Here is a 17,236-nt window from a genome sequence, read left to right as displayed (position 1 = left end):
TATTTCCATGCTATATTATCCCTTATGCTGTCCCTACTGACTGCCTCCCCCTTGCTCGCTTGTTTAAAGTTGACTGACTAACCAACAACTGCCAATTACACTGACTTATACTTTTTCAAGGGAGTCGTTACTTTACATTGCTTTGCTACTAACACTGCTGCATGCTTTATATGTGCTTATAGAAGATCTGGATACAGACTTTCAAATTGCTTTTTATTGAATATCGGAGCTCCGCAACAACTTCCATTGAATTTTCTGTGGACTTACATTGAACTCTAGTTTGTGTTACATATTGGCTTTTATGTCATCGTACCTTATATGTGTATTTAGAAGGTAATACTGTAGCATATATATATGGTCTCATATCACTGATGTGTATTGTATGTATAACGGTATGCCAAGTCCAGTGAATAGGATTAGAATGTACTTTCTTCAGTGGTTCAGTTTTCACTAAAACCAATATTGGTCTGTTAATCCACTTAAGAACATCTATCCCATTGACTACACATTGCACCTTTATGCTACATAGGGTTCATGTATCTGTTACCAGCTTGAATGTCATAGGGGCCGGTCCCTTTTTTCTTTTCTTTTTTAAATGTTTGGTCTTTGTGTATTATACTATCTATGGCAGCCCTTCTTAAACTTTTTCCACTCGTGACCCCATTTCACGCAAGAAATTGTTACGTGACCCAGGGTGTATAAAATAGCTATACAAATCAGTGACAGGGGAAACTGTTGCTTGCTCTATATATGTCAAATATTTCTCATTTTGCGTTATCTACAGGCCACCACTGGCTCTCATACAAGAACAATATTTGAATGAAACTGAAAGGGACGTGTGTACCTATGCCTTGTGCACTATAAATAGTTATAACTATACTGAATGAAACAATCCTAGATTCCTACATTTTAATTCGTTTTCACTAATACATCTCTATTTGAAAAAAACAAAACAAAACAGTAGAATCCTATTTTTGCTTTATACAAGGAATTGCCCTTTAACTCAAACAAGAAATGAAAGAAACCGGCAAGGGGATTTTCTGCAGTGTTTTGCTTGCTTGTTTTTGTAGGTAAACATAGGATTATGGCACTAATCACTAGAGAGAGGGTGGTAAGCATGGATGCCTGCAGTCATTAATCATATCATCAAATACCTTCCTGCTTAGACACACAGAACTACATTTGTGTGTTTTAGTGAGTGTAGATTCCATATTATGCAGGTCAGGAAATCTGTTGCTCAGCCTCACACACATGCAAGCAATTGGTTACCGTTATTGAGGTTATTTATTCACATATAACCTGTAGTATTTTCTTTACAGAAAAGAGGGTTTATTTGGGCAATGATTTTTATGGATAGTGTGGTGGAGTGGATTAAAGATAGGGGGTGTATCAACCATCAGCATCCCCATTAACCCCCATAAGCACCTTCTCTGTAAACTACATAAGCCCCATAAGCATCCCCTGTAACCCCCATAAGCACCCCCTCTGTAAACTACATAAGCCCAATCAGCACCCCCTGTAACCCCTATAAGCACACCCTGTTGAGTTAAATCCAGTGGAAGCAGAAGGGGGCAAGGGGCGTAATAAGTAGTGGAGAGGAGACGCTGGAGTTACTGCTGTCTTGCTTCTTTGCATGAGATGGGCTTCAGAATCAGTTATATATAGTGTATATTTACCAGGCAGCGCATGTTCTTTTTATTCCGGTCCTCATGATTCCAAGCCTCAGTCCAGGAGCAGTTTCCTCATCAGCAATGTCTCGCAGCTGGAGAAAACACATCCACTGAAGCGTTAGCCATCTCTACTTTGGGAGTTAATTGCCAGTTATCTTTGAAAAGGTGAACTGATTTTTATTTGTTAAGTTGGATCCAGTGGAAGCAGAAGGGGGCAAGGGGTGTAATTAAGTAGTGGAGAGGAGACACCGGAGTTACTGTTAACAAGAATTAGCAAATGAGTACAGCACCTGTTAGTACCTTTTAGCAAATGTCTGTTCTGTTTGATGCCCGTGGAGAAAGGGTTACTGCCACCCTCACAGCAATGTAGAAGAATAGTATCCACAGCACCAGTTTAGGTAAAAGAAAAAACCTTTATTTTCACATTACATGCGACGTTTCGGCCTTTATGGCCTTAATCATGCATACAAAACATTTCAGCCTCTATCCACAGTATATAGGCTAATCAATTAAAACATTAATTACTAACAGATTTGACAAAATGTCTCACACAGTGCAATTACTCCCCCTAGTGTTTATCATATTTAACTACATCATTCAAGTTTTAACCCTTGGGTTACCAGAATACAATTACTTAGAGGAGTTCCCACTGAATTCACAAGTGTCATTAAAAACAAGAAAATATAGGAACAAGTCTTACTGCAAAACTATTCAAATATATTACTAACACCTTTTACCAAGCTTTCTGTGAAATTTTACCTATGCATCTTAATAAACAAGGATTTGAACAATAGCTAACATACATTTTTAGGATTAGATGAAGACAGAGAAGTCTATTTCTCTATTTAACCCTTTAGGGTGCATACTGTCTAACTTGTGGATCCAGTAAGTTTCTTTTTGTTTAAGGATCCTCTCCCTGTCTCCCCCACCTCTTAATGTGCCAACATGGTCTATAATCTGCCATCTAATTTGACTTATATTATGGCCTGCCTGAATATAATGACTAGAAACTGGTGCATCTTTATTACCACTTCTCAAGTTAGATTTATGCTGATTAATTCTTTCCCTACCCTTTCTAATCAATTCTCCAATATAGATAAGAGAACACGGGCATTTAATAAGATAGATAACATAAGATGTCTCGCATGTATAATAACCATTCATTTTATATTTATGCCCAGTTCTTGGGTGGGTAAATTATTTCCCTTTAATCATGGCATGGCAATTAGAGCACCCTAGACAAGGATAAGAACCAAATGATTTCTAACCCATATGGCTTTGTTTTAAACTTTTGGAGGGTCCCAAATCATTCTTAATCAATGTGTCTCTCAAATTTCTAACCCTCCGAAATGCCATAATGGGAATATTTTGGAATATTTCCATATCTCTGTTACAATTTCTGATGATATCCCAATGCTTTCTTATGATTTTAGTTACCTCAGTACTGTATAGATTATATTGTGAGGTAAACACCATCCTCCTATTCTTGTTTTTACTTTTTGTCTTTGCAGATATTTTTATTTCTCTGGAGCTTTTGAATCTCTTCTTTATCAGGTTTTCTGGATAGCCTCTGCTAACAAATCTATTGCTCATTTCCTTCATCCTAGTAGATAATATTTCTTCATCCTTCACTATTCTACTAACCCTAAGTAGTTGACTCCTAGGGAGTGAATCTTTTAACCTGCTTGGATGAAAGCTGTCATAGGAAAGCATAGTGTTCCTATCAGTGGGTTTTCTGAAAAGATCTGTTTTAAGGGTCCCATTATCCTTATATACCCTAGTATCTAAGAATTAAGAGGTTAAGGGGACCGCAATGGGATCCAACGTTGCTCCATCATACGCCAACCTATTCATGAACAGCTTTGAGGAAAATTTTGTGTATACAAATAAGTTGTTCCTGGAATATGGTGCAGCCTGGTGGCGTTTTATTGATGACGTGTTTGGCGTGACGTTGGATCCCTTCAATTGTTTGTATCTGGTCTAAATTCTGCTATCCCAGGGATAGAATTCACCCTTACACATAGTGAGATTTCAGTGGAATTCTTAGATACTAGGGTATATAAGGATAAAGTGAAGGATGAAGAAATATTATCTACTAGGATGAAGGAAATGGGCAATAGATTTGTTAGCAGAGGCTATCCAGAAAACCTGATTAAAGAAGAGATTCCAAAGCTCCAGAGAAATAAAAATATCTGCAAAGACAAAAATGCCCTTAAAGACAACATAAAAAGTAAAAACAAGAATAGGAGGATGGCAGATTATAGACCATGTAGGCACATTAAGAGGTGGGGGAGACAGGGAGAGGATCCTTAAACAAAAAGAAACTTACTGGATCCACAAGTTAGACAGTATGCACCCTAAAGGGTTAAATAGAGAAATAGACTTCTCTGTCTTCATCTAATCCTAAAAATTTATAAGTTAGCTATTGTTCAAATCCTTGTTTATTAAGATGCATAGGTAAAATTTCACAGAAAGATTGGTAAAAGCTGTTAGTAATATATTTGAATAGTTTTGCAGTAAGACTTGTTCCTATATTTTCTTGTTTTTAATGACACTTGTGAATTCAGTGGGAACTCCTCTAAGTAATTGTATTCTGGTAACCCAGGAGTTACTGTTAAGCAACTCTGTTGTCTCCTCTCCACTACTTATTACGCTCTTTGCCCCTCTTCTGCTTCCACTGGATCCATTTGAGCAAATAAACATCAGTTCACTGATCAAAAATAACGGTTAATTAACTCCAAAATTAGAGACAGTTTTCCTTGATGCTTCAGTGGATATGTTTTCTCCAGCTGCTGGTGAGGCAACTGCTCCTGGACTGAGGCTTGTAATCGTGAGGACTGGAACCGACACTATATGGTGTACTGACTCCAACAACCCCCCTCCCTCTTTCCATGCACTTACATTCTCGTAACCAGTCAGGAGCTCCACTCTTCCCTCTGATGCCTGCCTCTTCAAGCACCAAATGGAACTACTGTTGTGTCTCGCCTCTCTCTCACTACAATGTGAACTGTGTGTACAGGCGCGGGAGGAAGTAGTTTCCTTTTTCCCGCGCCTGTACACACACTGTAGTGAGAGAGGGAACTGCTTTGTGCAACATTTCAATAAAAAAAAAAATAAAGAAATAAAGATTTTTATTTTTTTATGTGCTCTCCACTGCTCCCGCGACCCCCACATTAGGGTCGCGACCCACAGTTTAAGAAGGGCTGGTCTATGGTATATTTGATGGTTAATTGAATGCGCATCTTTTGATGTGGATCTGCCCGGATCTCTGGACAGTACTGTGCACAATAAAGTCACTTTATGATTTTGTATCTAAATTCAAGTGTCTGGTCCTTTTTTCAAAAGAGTGCTGAATTCCCAGTCTTTTAAATGTCACTATTGTGTGCCATTTCCTCTACCTTCTCTATATGGTTATAATTATTTAATGGGTCTGCACCATCTAAATGTTTGACTCTCTTAAAATATTATTTTTTTAGAGACAATAGTATATGAGTAAACTCAATACTCTTGGAACACTTGAGACATAATATTTTCTATATATGCAATTTTTTCCATTCACCACCATAATGAATTTTTAGTAAAAAATAACTGCCTTAAAATAAAAGGGCGGGGCCGTGGACTCACCATATCCGGAAATAAATAAATGTATCAGGTAAGCATAAATTATGTTTTCTTTCCTAAGAAAACGGCATCATCAATTACTAGTGGGAACCAATACCCAAGCTAGAGGACACAGATGATTAGAGAGGGACAAGACAGGTAACCTAAACAGAAGGCGCCACCGCTTGAAGAACCTTTCTCCCAAAAGAAACCTCAACCAAAGCAAAAGTATCAAATTTATAGAATTTGGGAAAAGAATGTAAGGAAAACAAATTGCAACCTTGCAAATCTGTTCCACAGAAACTTCATTCTTGAAAACCCAAGAAAAGGAAAACAGTCCTCATGAACGAGCTGTAATCCTCTCAGGAGACAGCTGTCCAGCAGTCTCATACGCCAAACGAAATTTACCCCCCGGGATGAAAAAAAACTGACTGCTCAAGAAGTCTGCTCCCGGTATTCACTCCTGAAATGTGAATAGATTATAAACCACAAATGTGAGCGTCTGCCCACCGAACAATCCACGTCAATTATGCAAAGGAACTCCAAATGGTGAGATAAAATTGTTCAATCAGAACAGGAAAAAACGGTTAAGACAACTGAGGCCAAGCCATCAGAACATTGTAGATCGCTTTCAATTTCAAACAATCCAACAGGCTAGCGAGCGTGGTCACTATTACTCAGGAAGGTCTCTGGAAACATGTGCCCCGAGACAGATGCACCTGAGACAACCAAAAGATTCTGGAGAATGTGGGCAATGATCCTGCTACCTCTCGCAAGCTAAGCAAATGCTCTATCACTAATTACCCTCTCGGATCCACAAGGAAGAATCTCATGTCGACAGATCTAGATCAATCCTCCAAAACAGAGCCACAGGATCCCCGGTCCACTATCTGAACATGCATAACAGCAGACTCTCAGATGGAATCGAACAATGAAATGATGTCCAATGAAGCAACAATCAGACCAATTACCTCTATACATTGAGCCACTGAAGGGTCAAACAGTAGAATGCAAAAAAGGCAAGAGGAAAGAATCCTCTATTTTCTGACCTCTGTCAAAAAAAATTTCAGAGATAGGGAAACTAATATGATCCCTAAGAAACTATCCCTGTACCTGGAACAAGGGAACTCATCTTCAGATTCACTTCCATCCGTGGAATGAAGAAAAACAACAAGATCTCTGTATGAGAGTTTGCTTGTCCTGACATCCAGGACTGGCAATATAGCCCCCTCTGAGAGCTATGGCAAGGCCAAAGGGAAGAGCCACAAACTGAAACTGTTTGACAGAAAGGCAAAACTCAGGAACTTGAACATACATGTCCACCAGGTCTATGGTGCCCATGAACTGACCCTCTTGGACCAAAGGAAGAATGGAACCACTAGTATCCATTTTGAAGGAGGGTACCCTGAGAAAACTTGTTGAGACACTTAGATCTATCATAGGACGAAAATTCCCTCTTTTTCGGGAACCATAAACAGAAATGAATAGAATTCTAGACCCTGTTCCCTTACAGGAACTGGAACTATCCCAGGGAAGAGAGGTCCCAAACGCACTTCAAAAATGCCTCACTGTTATCTGGCCTGCAGATAAAATTGAGAGAAGGAACCTGCCTCTGAGAGAAGGTATGAATTCTATGTAAACTTGAGATACTATGTCCGCAGCCTATCTAGGACATCTCATATCCATGTGTGAAGACAGACAGCTTCCCCACCACCTGGACCGATCCTGGATTGGGGGCAAACTCCTTTATGTCTATTCATCTTGCCTTGTGGTAGAAAAGACCCTTAACCCATAATATCAGAAATATTCCTGTTAGATCAGGAGCGAACAAGGTCTTACCCTTGTAAGGAAGCGCCAGAGGCTTGGGCTCAGAGGAAAAATCCACTGACCATGAATATAGCCCCCCGCGGGCTAGCACAGTGAAGCCAGATATCTTGGGCAAACTCATTTATGTCTATTCATCTTGCCTTGTGGTAGAAAAGACCCTTAACCCATAATATCAGAAATATTCCTGTCAGATCAGGAGCGAACAAGGTCTTACCCTTGTAAGGAAGCGCCAGAGGCTTGGGCTCAGAGGAAAAATCCACTGACCATGAATATAGCCCCCCGCGGGCTAGCACAGTGAAGCCAGATATCTTGGTTCCTGGCTTAAAAACTTGCATGGTAGCATCAGAAATAAAATAATTGGCTTAAGAGCCTTAATTCTGTTCAGAATCTTCTCCAAAGGAGTTTCTGCCAATTTGGAATCAGACAAGGCATCACACTAATAAGATGCTGCACTGGACACAGTGGCAATACAAACTTCCATGTAAGCCTCCAGCTTAGTCCATTGATCCTGAAAAGGACAGCTATCCTCTCTAGGAATCATAGTTCTCGTAGAAATGCCCTACTACTTTAGGCACCGTACCATGATATTTAATGGAGACAGCGACAGGAAACTTTTTTTTTTAAATTTATTTAATTATTTTAAACTGGAGACTGAGAAAAAAGAATCCCTGACTTCTCCAATTCCTGTGAAAAATCTCCTAGCACGGTCTGGAACAGGAAAAATTTCCACAGAAAAATCCTAGTATTTATAAAATGTACTAGATTCATTAGGATTGACAACGAAATACGCATTTGGAGTCGCTCCATAGTAGCCAAAACCTCCTTTAACATACACAAAGGGTTAAAGCTTAATTTAGAAAGATACTACAGCAGCATCAGATGAAGGGATTACTGTCCGAATCTGAGATTCCACCCTCAGAGGCTGTTGACGTATCCTCCTCATTCAATCTATGAGGAAGGCAACCAGAGTAGCAATGGGTGACACAGAAATCTTACTATCTGAATCTCTAATTTTCCTCTTGCGATTTCCCTTAAGTATAGGAAAAGCAGATAATGCCACAGATACCGCAGAAGATACCTGGGCAGAATTGCTGCAGGCAAATAACTCCTCCAGGAGATTGAGAGGAACCGCAGGGCACTGCATGTGACACCATTGAGGCTTGCGACGTAGAGGAGAAAGTTGTGGCATTGCCTGAACAGCATCATCCTGAGAGACGGTAGGCTCAGCAAACAAAATATATATATATTTTTTTTAAGATTAATTTAAAACAAGCAAAAACAGAATTGAAATGGCAATACAAATAATATCTCCAGGCGCAGCATAAAACATTTTATTCATAGCAGCCTCCTGCTCTATGACAAAATGATAGAAACACAAAAATAACACAAATATATTTATTAGAATACCGGCCCTTTAAATGCTTATGAATTTAACATACAAAGCACTAAAGACAACTACTGGTCCTTTAAAACTCTGTACCTCCGCATTAGACTGAGTTGTTTATCTCAAAGAAAATAAAATTGGAAACATGCTAAATGCAATTGCACAGAACTGCTGCTAGGCAGATAATAAATAAGACAGCAGCGATACCAAGTCGCTCAGACTTGAACATTATAGTGTATTTTACTAGCATTCACTCTCCAGAAACAGCTCACCTCCTCCTTGCACCGAAGGCAAACAGAATGACTGGGGGTTATGGGTAAGGAAAGTGACATTTAACAGCTTTGCTATGGTGCTCTTTGCCTCCTCCTGCTGACCAGGAGTGACATTCCCACTAGTAATTGATGATGCCGTGGACTCACCATATCTTAGGAAAGAAATATACATATTTATGTCCATGCATGATATATTGCATCTAATAGTTGATGTTAACAATGGTGTGGATTAATTAGGAGGGAATGTCACATTGGTTGGAGTGTCTGCACTGGTCACATAGGGGAAGTCCATTGGGTGCTTATGGCCATTACAGTGGGTTAATTCTTATAAGGATTAATAGCAGTGGTGAATAGGTTTGATTTAGGGTTATTTGCAGTCTGGGATATGTTAGGTATTACTGCATTGGGGGCTGGGTAAAGATTAGGGATACACAGCTATAACATGATACCTATACAATATCGGCATCAGTGTTCTATTAAATGCTGCCCGCAGCTCCTTACCTTTATGTACCAGCAGTAACGAGTCACTGGGCAACATTTTTTAAGCAACTGAGGATTATCGGAATTTAAGAAGCAGCGGCAGTTCGTTCAGAATGACTAACAGCTGGGGGCGGTGTTGCACAAGGCTTTCCTTGTGAAATGAAAGGTTTCTTGCCAATCTCATAAACAGAAACAAACTATATTCAAACATTATTTTACACATATGTTAACATGTACTGTTTTATGGAAGGATTTTTTTTATTTTGTTTCAGCTCTTTAACCCCTGTTACGGAGGATTAAGTTTCTGCATTTAGGATTATCCTCCCACTTCCCTACCTGTCCCCTCAATCCCATACCCTCTCAGAACTACTGACTTCCCTTTCTCCTGCTCTTGCTCTAATTCTCACACATCTTCAATCTCTCCCTCGGCAATGGTATATTTCACTAATCTCTTAAATATGCACACCTATCCTCAAAAAAACTATGTCTCCAGATACTCTCTCTGTCCTCTTCTTTCTGCTCATGACCACCTTCTCTCCTCCTGTCTTGTTACCTCCTTACACTACCGTGAAGAGGACTTCTCCAGAATGGACCCAATCTTGTGTAACTCTTGTTTTCAAAGTTGCAAGTGCTCCTTAAAATGATAAATCATATATATATATATATATATATATATATATATATATATATATATATATATATACTGTATATATATATATATATATATATATATAAAAGTCTGCAATATACTTTCATTATTTATTTTGTTCCCTTTCCCTGTAATTCCACTCTGAAATTGTGAGCTTTTCAGCTCCTAATAGAAATGGAATTGCTGAACACTGTTATATTCCACATAGCCATTGGCTCCACACTCTAGTGACTTTTATAACTTTCCCTAATTGGCCACAGTAGAGAAGGTAACTGAAGTTGCAACATGGCGGCTCCCATTGTTTAATAGACACTAAAACTTTACACTTATTTTGCCAATATTTAAACAGCTAATGAAACTTTAAAAAAATAATCTATATGTCATTCTCAGACTATATAGCATTTATTTAGTGTTTAACTCCTAAATTAAAGCCTCTACTGTTCATGGATGCATACAATCGGCTAGATTACGAGTTGTGCGTTAGCCTTAAAAAGCAGCGTTAAGAGGTCCTAACGCTGCTTTTTAACGCCCGCTGGTATTACGAGTCTTGCAGGTACAGGTGTACCGCTCATTTTTTTGGCCAGATTCGGAAATACCGCAAATCCACTTACGTCAATTGCGTATCCTATATTTTCAATGGGACTTGCATAGCGCCGGTATTACGAGTCTGACCAAAAGTGAGCGGTAGACCCTCTCCTGTCAAGCCTGGTACCTCATTTTAATGTCAGTACACTACAACGCCGTAGCATAAAACTCTTAACTAAAGTGCTAAAAAGTACACTAACACCCATAAACTACCGATTAACCCCTAAACTGAGCGCCCCCCCCCCCACATCGCAAACACTAAAATAAATTTTTTAACCCCTAATCTGCTGAACTGGACATCGTCGCCACTATAATAAATATATTAACCCCTAAACCGCCTGCACTGCCACATCGCAAACACTAGTTAAATATTATTAACCCCTAATCTGCCGCCACCTACCTACATTTATTAACCCCTAATCTGCCGCCCCCAACGTTGCCGCCACTATAATAAAGTTATTAACCCCTAAACCTAAGTCTAACCCTAACACCCCCTAACTTAAATATAATTTAAATAAATCTAAATAAAATTACTACAATTAACTAACTTATTCCTATTTAAAACTAAATACTAAATACTTACCTATAAAATAAACCCTAAGATAGCTACAATATAACTAATAGTTACATTGTAGCTAGCTTAGGGTTTTTTTTTATTTTACAGGCAACTTTGTATTTATTTTAACTAGGTACAATACTTATTAAATAGTTATTAACTATTTAATAACTACCTAGTTAAAATAAAGACAAATTTACCTGTAAAATAAAACTTATACAATTACACCTGACACTACACTACAATTAAATTAATTACCTAAATTAAATACAATTAAAAAAAAATATCTAATGTACAAAAAAAACAAGAGACTAAATTACAGAAAATAATAAACAGATTACAATATTTTTAAACCAATTACACCTAATCTAATCCCTCTAACAAAAAAAAAAGCCCCCCCCCAAATAAAAAAATCCCTACCTACACTAAATTACAAATAGCCCTTAAAAGGGCCTTTTGCAGGGCATTGCCCCAAAGTAATCAGCTCTTTTACCTGTAAAAAAAAATTACAATTCCCCCCCTAACATTAAAACCCACCACCCACACTACCAACCCTACTCTAAAACCCACCCAATCCCCCCTTAGAAAAACCTAACACTAACCACCTGAAGATCACTCTAGCAAAGTAATCACCTGAAGATCACTCTAGCAAAGTAATCACCTGAAGATCACTCTAGCAAAGTAATCAGCTCTTTTACCTGTAAAAAAAAATTACAATTCCCCCCCTAACATTAAAACCCACCACCCACACTACCAACCCTACTCTAAAACCCACCCAATCCCCCCTTAGAAAAACCTAACACTAACCACCTGAAGATCACTCTAGCGGGAGACATCTTCACCCAACTGGGCAGAAGTGGTCCTCCAGACGGGCAGAAGTCTTCATCCAACCGGGCAGAAGTGGTCCTCCAGACGGGCAGAAGTCTTCATCCAGATGGCATCTTCTATTTTCATCCATCCGGTGCGGAGCGGGTCCATCTTCAAGACATCCGACGCGGAGCATCCTATTCATCCGACAGCCGACGACTGAATGAAGGTTCCTTTAAGTGATGTCATCCAAGATGGCGTCCCTTCAATTCCGATTGGCTGATAGAAAAAATCCAATCAGCCAATAGGATTGAGCTGGCATTCTATTGGCTGTTCCAATCAGCCAATAGAATGCCAGTTCAATCTTATTGGCTGATTGCATCAGCCAATAGGATTATTTCTACCTTAATTCCGATTGGCTGATAGAATTCTACCAGCCAATTGGAATTGAAGGGACGCCATCTTAGATGACGTCATTTAAAGGAACCTTCATTCAGTCGTCGGCCGTCGGATGAAGAGGATGCTCCACATCGGATGTCTTGAAGATGGACCCGCTCCGTGCCGTCTGGATGAAGATAGAAGATGCAGTCTGGATGAATACTTTTGCCTATCTGGAGGACCACTTCTGCCCGGTTGGGCGAAGACGTCTCCCGCTAGGGTGATCTTCAGGGGGTTAGTGTTAGTTTTTTTTAAGGGGGGATTGGGTGGGTTTTAGAGTAGGGTTGGTTGTGTGGGTGGTGGGTTTTAATGTTGGGGGGGGATTAGTAATTTTTTTTTACAGGTAAAAGAGCTGATTACTTTGGGGCAATGCCCCGCAAAAGGCCCTCTTAAGGGCTATTTGTAATTTAGTGTAGGGTAGGGCTTTTTATTTTGGGGGGCTTTTTATTTTGTTAGGAGGATTAGATTAGGTGTAATTAGTTTAAAAATCTTGTAATTTGTTTATTATTTTCTGTAATTTAGTGGGGGGGGTGTACTTTAGATAAAAAAATGTTATTGTAATTAATTGTATTTAATTTAGGTAAATAATTTAATTGTAGTGTAGTGTTAGGTGTAATTGTAACTTAGGTTAGGTTTTATTTTACAGGTAAATTTGTCTGTATTTTAGTTAGGTAGTTATTAAATAGTTAATAACTATTTTAATAACTATTCTACCTAGTTAAAATAAATACAAAGTTGCCTGTAAAATAAAAATAAACCCTAAGGTAGCTACAATGTAACTATAAGTTATATTGTAGCTATCTTAGGGTTTATTTTATAGGTAAGTATTTAGTTTTAAATAGGAATAATTTAGTTAATTGTAGTAATTTTATTTAGATTTATTTAAATTATATTTAAGTTAGGGGGTGTTAGGGTTAGACTTAGGTTTAGGGGTTAATAACTTTATTATAGTGGTGGCGACGTTGGGGGCGGCAGATTAGGGGTTAATAAATGTAGGTAGGTTGCGGCGACATTGGGGGCGGCAGAGTAGGGGTTAATAAATAAAATGTAGGTGTCGGCGATGTTGGTGGCGACAGATTAGGGGTTCATAAGTATTATGTAGGTGGTGCGGTGTCCGGAGCGGCAGATTAGGGGTTAAGAATATAATGCAGGTGTCGGCGACGTCGAGGGCGGCAGATTAGAGGTTAATAAGTGTAAGATTAGGGGTGTTTAGACTCGGGGTTCATGTTAGGGTGTTAGGTGTAAACATAAAAAGTATTTCCCCATAGGAATCAATGGGGCGGTGTTAGGAGCTTTACGCTGCTTTTTTTCAGCCGGCTCTCCCCCATTGATTCCTATGTGGAAATCGTGCACGAGCATGTTTTACCAGCTCACCGCTAACGTAAGCAGTGCTGGTATTGAGGTGAGATGTGGAGCTAAATTTTGCTCTACGCTTACTTTTTTGCGGCTGACGCCGGGTTTGTAAAAACCCGTAATACCAGGGTTGTCTGTAAGTGAGTGGTGAGCATAAACTGCTCGTTAGCACCACACAGCCTCTAACGCAAAACTCGTAATCTAGGTGAATGTATGCTAACCTTTTCTTACCTGAGTTCCTCTCCTTTTGCCATCACCATAAATAACCTTAGTATGTAAGCCATTACAGTGGGTCAGCCCAGCTGTCTTGTAGCTCACCTTTGAATAAGGTGATTTACATCAGTTGGCAACTCTTGGCCGAGCCCTCTATCTATTTGCTTCTTATAATCGTTACCTTATATTACATCTATTTTTATAGCATTGCAGAATCTGCTGGCAATCTACAAATACATGATAATACAAATACTTTCAAAGATATCTGCAGAGAAAACTAGATTTTCTGGGATATTTAAACACAGTAACTCCAACGCTTTAGAGCATTTTCTTTTTGTAGGGAAGCAAAAGCTTAGATGAAACATTAAGAGAATAAAATGCAAGAGTGCTATGTTAATACAGCAATACTTTTTTGATGTGAGTATTAGCTTCATTACCTCCCTGTACGCCTTCAAAAGTCCAGGAATTTCATAGTAGACTGTAGTCAATCCCACATCTTTAGCTAAAGCAACACCAGTTTTCTGATCAATCTGCAGCACAGTGCTAGAGGATGAGCTCCATATACCTGCAGTACCTGATAAAAGAAAATGTTATAATCACCAGCTATCGACAACATAGATTCATTTGAAACATAGCAGCCCTATCAAATACTGAGGAGCAAGCAAATATATATATCCATAATGTTCTCACATATCTTTATTTTCAGAAGGTGAGTTACATTACATCCAATGTTTCGCCCACAGCTGGGCCTTTCTCAAGGTCACACCTACTCCCACAAATCCCCACTATATACACCAGTAATTACATAATAGTTGCCAGCTGGCTCTTACCCAACAAGATTCCTTAGTAATTTAAACAACTAGAAGTGTTCTGCTATCTACTGGACAGCAAGACAATAGCAAACTTTGCTCTCTCCATTTATGAGTTTTTTTTACTATGGGCTAGATCAGGGATAGGCACGAACCAAGGCTGTGGCGGACATTTTCCAAAGTAAAGACCTTAGTGAAGGACACCAAGGTACATTTCAATTTAAAAACAATATTATATAGTGCTTGGTGTTATTATACTGATGCAGATACCACTGATCCTATAACCAGCCCTCCTCTGGCTATACCCATGTGCCGGTGTCACTACTGTGTCATTATATAGTGCTGGGTGTTATTATACTGATGCAGATACCACTGATCCTATAACCAGCCCTCCTCTGGCTATACACATGTGCCAGTGTTACTACTGTGTCATTATATAGTGCTGGGTGTCATTATACTGATGCAGATACCACTGATCCTATAACCAGCTCTCCTCTGGCTATACCCATGTGCCAGTGTCACTACTGTGTCATTATATAGTGCTGGGTGTCATTATACTGATGCAGATACCACTGATCCTATAACCAGCCCTCCTCTGGCTATACACATGTGCCAGTGTTACTACTGTGTCATTATATAGTGCTGGGTGTCATTATACTGATGCAGATACCACTGATCCTATAACCAGCCCTCCTCTGGCTATACACATGTGCCAGTGTCACTGCTGTGTCATTATATAGTGATTGGTGTTATTATACTGATGCAGATACCACTGATTCTATAACCAGCCCTCCTCTGGCTATACCCATGTGCCAGGGTCACTACTGTGTCATTATATAGTGCTGGGTGTTATTATACTGATGCAGATACCACTGATCCTATAACCAGCCCTCCTCTGGCTATACCCATGTGCCAGTGTCACTACTGTGTCATTATATAGTGCTTGGTGTTATTATACTGATGCAGATACCACTGATTCTATAACCAGCCCTCCTCTGGCTATACCCATGTGCCAGTGTCACTACTGTGTCATTATATAGTGCTGGGTGTCATTATACTGATGCAGATACCACTGACCCTATAACCAGCCCTCCTCTGGCTATACCCATGTGCCAGTGTCACTACTGTGTCATTATATAGTGCTGGGTGTTATTATACTGATGCAGATACCACTGATCCTGTAACCAGCCCTCCTCTGGCTATATCCATGAGCTAGTGTTACTACTGTGTCATTATATAGTGCTGGGTGCTATTATACTGATGCAGATACCACTGATCCTGTAACCAGCCCTCCTCTGGCTATACCCATGTGCCAGTGTCACTACTGTGTCATTATATAGTGCTGGGTGTCATTATACTGATGCAGATACCACTGACCCTATAACCAGCCCTCCTCTGGCTATACCCATGTGCCAGTGTCACTACTGTGTCCTTATATAGTGCTGGGTGTTATTATACTGATGCAGATACCACTGATCCTGTAACCAGCCCTCCTCTGGCTATACCCATGAGCTAGTGTTACTACTGTGTCATTATATAGTGCTGGGTGCTATTATACTGATGCAGATACCACTGATCCTGTAACCAGCCCTCCTCTGGCTATACCTATGTGCCAGTGTCACTACTGTGTCATTATATAGTGCTGGGAGTTATTATACTGATGCAGATACCACTGATCCTATAACCAGCCTCCTCTGGCTATACCTATGTGCCAGTGTCACTACTGTGTCATTATATAGTGCTGGGTGCTATTATACTGATGCAGATACCACTGATCCTATAACCAGCCCTCCTCTGGCTATACCCATGTGCCAGTGTCACTACTGTGTCATTATATAGTGCTGGGTGTTATTATACAGATGCAGATACCACTGATCCTATAACCAGCCCTCCTCTGGCTATACCTATGTGCCAGTGTCACTACTGTGTCATTATATAGTGCTGGGTGCTATTATACTGATGCAGATACCACTGATCCTATAACCAGCCCTCCTCTGGCTATACCCATGTGCCAGTGTCACTACTGTGTCATTATATAGTGCTGGGTGTTATTATACAGATGCAGATACCACTGATCCTATAACCAGCCCTCCTCTGGCTATATCCATGTGCCAGTGTCACTACTGTATCATTATATAGCGCTGGGTGATATTATACTGATGCAGATACCACTGATCCTATAACCAGCCTCCTCTGGCTATATCCATGTGCCAGTGTCACTACTGTATCATTATATAGTGTTAGGTGTTATTATACAGATGCAGATACCACTGATTCTATAACCAGCCCTCATCTGGCTATACCCATGTGCCAGTGTCAATACTGTGTCATTATATAGCGTTGGGTGTTATTATACAGATGCAGATACCACTGATCCTATAACCAGCCTCCTCTGGCTATATCCATGTGCCAGTGTCACTACTGTGTCATTATATAGGGCTGGGTGTTATTATACTGATGCAGATACCACTGATCCTATAACCAGCCCTCCTCTGGCTATACCCATGTGCCAGTGTCACTACTGTGTCATTATATAGTGCTGGGTGTTATTATACAGATACAGATACCACTGATCCTATAACCAGCCCTCCTC

At 39.7% G+C, this 17,236-nt stretch overlaps 1 protein-coding gene across 1 annotated transcript in view; it reads right to left on the bottom strand.

Moving 5' to 3' along the window:
* Nucleotides 1-17,236, bottom strand: part of NUP210 (nucleoporin 210) — a 1,597,588-nt gene that overhangs the window by 346,543 nt on the left and 1,233,809 nt on the right. Inside the window, 1 exon segment of the mRNA XM_053721041.1 lies at nt 14,272-14,408. Coding sequence (XP_053577016.1) covers nt 14,272-14,408 — 137 coding nt within the window.

Source organism: Bombina bombina, chromosome 7 (genome assembly GCF_027579735.1).
Source record: "Bombina bombina isolate aBomBom1 chromosome 7, aBomBom1.pri, whole genome shotgun sequence".
NCBI classification, from domain to species: Eukaryota; Metazoa; Chordata; class Amphibia; order Anura; family Bombinatoridae; genus Bombina; species Bombina bombina.
The sequence above is the reverse complement of the archived record's forward strand: the minus strand, read 5'-3'. Positions and strand labels throughout refer to the sequence as shown.